The sequence below is a fragment of the Rhea americana genome, unplaced genomic scaffold, assembly GCF_003343005.1.
Source record: "Rhea americana isolate MKP2758 unplaced genomic scaffold, rheAme1 scaffold_1031, whole genome shotgun sequence".
NCBI classification, from domain to species: Eukaryota; Metazoa; Chordata; class Aves; order Rheiformes; family Rheidae; genus Rhea; species Rhea americana.
The window spans coordinates 1-3007 of record NW_028185075.1 but is presented as its reverse complement, the minus strand read 5'-3'; the positions used below and the strand labels follow the sequence as shown (position 1 = coordinate 3007).

The 3007-nt window shown below is 66.9% G+C and overlaps 1 protein-coding gene across 1 annotated transcript; it reads right to left on the bottom strand.

Moving 5' to 3' along the window:
- Positions 1-410: 410 nt before the first annotated feature.
- LOC146601368 (E3 ubiquitin-protein ligase PHF7-like) lies at positions 411-2881 on the bottom strand. The gene is made up of 7 exons (XM_085307359.1): positions 2735-2881; positions 2358-2482; positions 1726-1888; positions 1531-1637; positions 1314-1427; positions 769-887; positions 411-583 (listed from the first exon to the last, which is right to left on the bottom strand). The coding sequence occupies exons 1-7, from the start codon at positions 2879-2881 to the stop codon at positions 411-413; spliced, it is 948 nt and encodes a 315-aa protein (XP_085163485.1).
- Between the last annotated feature and the right edge of the window lie 126 nt (positions 2882-3007).

Here is a 3007-nt window from a genome sequence, read left to right as displayed (position 1 = left end):
CTCATCAATGCAGAGACCAGTGGTGAGTTCTTGGGCCACCCCGGCAACTACGGARCTCTGCGCCCTGGGCACCCACAGTGTGTACCGCAGCTCTAGGGCAATTTTCTCTCTCCCAAAGGGGGTTTTCATCCGTCGATCTCGCCTGCAACTTCAAAAATGCCACCGCTCTTGCCACAGGACTAGAACTCAATTCYCTTTATTGACAGGCAGGCAGGGGGTGGTTGGTTCCCATTGGCAGGAAGGCAGCATCCCCCTGCCCAGTGCATCCGGAGGGATGACCCAGGCTGGGCGCTCGCAGCAGGCCTCACRGGGCTCCCTCTGGCAGGGGCTGGGCAGCGCTGGCATCCCTTGGGCCCGATGCACAGAGCTGCCAGCAAGCAGCCCCAGCGGGCTGGGGCAGCGCGGGCTCTTCAGCGCCGGCTGTACGGCTGTTTGGAGCGGCGCTGTAGCCGCCCGCGGCCCGGCCTTCGCTCTGGCCCCGTCTGGCCTGAGCGCCTGCTGCTCGCGGGAGCCTGGGAGCTGGCCGACGATGCTGCCTGTCTGCTGGTGCTGGCGCTGGCCGTCCCCGACTGCGTGCTGGAGGCTGCAGGAGAGGCAGGAAGGTCAGCAGCATGGCCCCTTGCGCCCAGGCCGGGAGAGGCCAGAGCGCAGGCTGCCCGGCGAGGAGAGAGCCTCTGCCAAGCGCAGCCTGAGCAGCCGCAGGCGGGCCTTGTCTGGCTCCTGCCTCTGGCCTGGGGGCGCCTGCATGCACCCGGGCTCTCCTCTTACCGGTGCCCAGCCCCGCACAGTCGTCACACTCCCAGGTGGCTGTGGAGGGCCTCAAGGCGGAGCAGCGGCGGTGCGTGCCCTTGGCAGCACAGGAGGAGCAGAGCAGCAGCTGCCACGGCCTGGGAAAGCAAAGGGGTGGGTGGCCAGAGGGGCAGCCAGGGCTGGCAGGGACACCAGGGAGGCAGCCAAGGGCAGAGGGAGGTGAGCAGGAGGCTACCCGGCAGAGCTCCCCCAGCTGAGCAGGCACCACCTGAGCAACAAGAGGCCTTGCTCCCGCAGCCCTGCAGGGTGGCAAGAGCCTGGGCACAGCCCCAGGCCAACCCTCCGCTCCTTGGTGTGCCACTAGCCCAGAGCTAGCAGGAGATGATGCCTCCTGGCCTGGGAGCTCGGCACTGCCGTGGGAAAGCCCTCTCCCTCTCTCTCTCCTTCCTGCCCTGCAGGCCGTCCATCCCCCTTCCAAAGACCTTCCGAGATGGTGCCAGGCTGCCACAAAGGCACCTGCCGCCACGTGGGCAGGGGGGGAAACTGCTGCTTGGCTGACTTACCCCTCTTCCGCTGCCTCCTCTCGGCCGCGCGCACAAAGACACCTGCTGGCATCGCATCGCCCGTGCCTCTCGTAGAGCTCCTCAAAAGCTCCCTCTGCCTCCCACGTGGGTTGTCTGCCGGGCAGAAGCCAAGCAAGGGCATGAGCCTCCCTGGCCCCTTCGGCCCGTGCCCTTCTTCTCTCTCGTGGCCACAGGGCAAGGGCAGAAGAGAACCAACCTGAGGGGCACTCGGATGCCCACGGAAGACATTTCCCACAGGAAAGCCTCCCTGTCTTGGCACTGCGGGCACTGGAAGCAGAAGAAGCCCGCCCCAAGAGCCTGTCGCTGCAAGAGAGCCCCAGGCAGCGTGAGTGGGCCACTGCCCGCTGCTGGCCACCTGCCGTGCCCAAGGGGCGCGGGAAGGGCCTCCTACCTGGACGCAGCCACGGTGGAACCACGCGTGCTTACACGCGGGGCACACCAGCGTGTGGTGGGAGAGCTTTCCCTCCACGGGCTCCAGACAGATGAGGCAGGCGGTCTCCCCATCCTGGTGCGCCTGCACTTGTTGCTCCGGGCGATGTGCCCGGCAGAAGGACCTGGGCGCAACACGGAAGCGCTGGGCAAGGTCGGGACGTGCGGAGTCGCCCCGCCTTTCTCGACAAGACTACCCCAAAGGCGGCAGAGGCTGCTTGCTCCCYGGGCAACACGCGCGAGTCTCTCTTCCCATCCCTTTCCCACTTCCCCTGCATCTGCCACTCGAGGGGCGCGGCAGGTTCTGCCAGAGGCCTGCACATCCTGCCTCTCACGGGGGCTCCGGCGCCCTCTCGCCCAGCTGGGCACCTTGCCTGCGCATGGCTGGTGGCAGACCCTCCCGCTCTGCTCCGGCACCCAGGGCAGGGGAAACGGTGGCAGAAAGGAGCCCTCCACGCCCCGGCGCTGGCTCTGGCAGGGCTCTGGCAGGGGCACCGCCGGGCAGAGCACGCAGCTGCTTTGTCCGCTTGGCCGGCGCCGGCAGGAGGCCGACTGAGGCCAAGGCAGCCCAGCACGAGKCTCCCCAGCTCTTACCTGTACTGCCCAAAGAACTGCGAGACGCAGTCGTCTTCGCAGCCGCACGGGAAGTGGAAGCTGCGCTTGCAGCCCTTCTGATGGCAGCAAATGGTGGCCCCGCGCTCACCACAGACGTAGCACAGCTGGAAAGAGAACAGCAGACCCTCATCAGCCCCACGTGCTCGCGGCCCCCCAAGGCCTGCCCCACACCTTTGCCAAGGCTGTGGGCGTGGGGGCACCGCGGCCTCACGACCTGCACAGCCGCCTCCAGCACTGGGCTTCTGCCTTCTGCCGGAGCCTCTCTGGAGCTCCTGCAACTCACACAACTGCCCGCAATTTCCTTCCCGGGGTACAGGCTGAGCTTGCACAAACCCCCACCCCTACGAGCTCCTCACCTTCCGACTTGCCCGCTTCACCACCCGCCTGATCTCTGCCGGAAGAAACTCGTCGGCTCCCGTCTCAGACGCGCGTCTCACGGGGAGCCCRCCGGCAAGATACTGAAAAACAGAAAGCTCCCAGYGCTCATTCAGTCCTGCAGGCATGGCGCATTGCTAGCGGATGGTGCTGAGACACCGGCGAGAGGTCCAGGGCAGGCCACGCTCCGGTGCCTGGGGCTGGGTGACCTGCAGTGCTGCTGGGCCTTGGAGCTGCTGCACAACAAGCAGCGC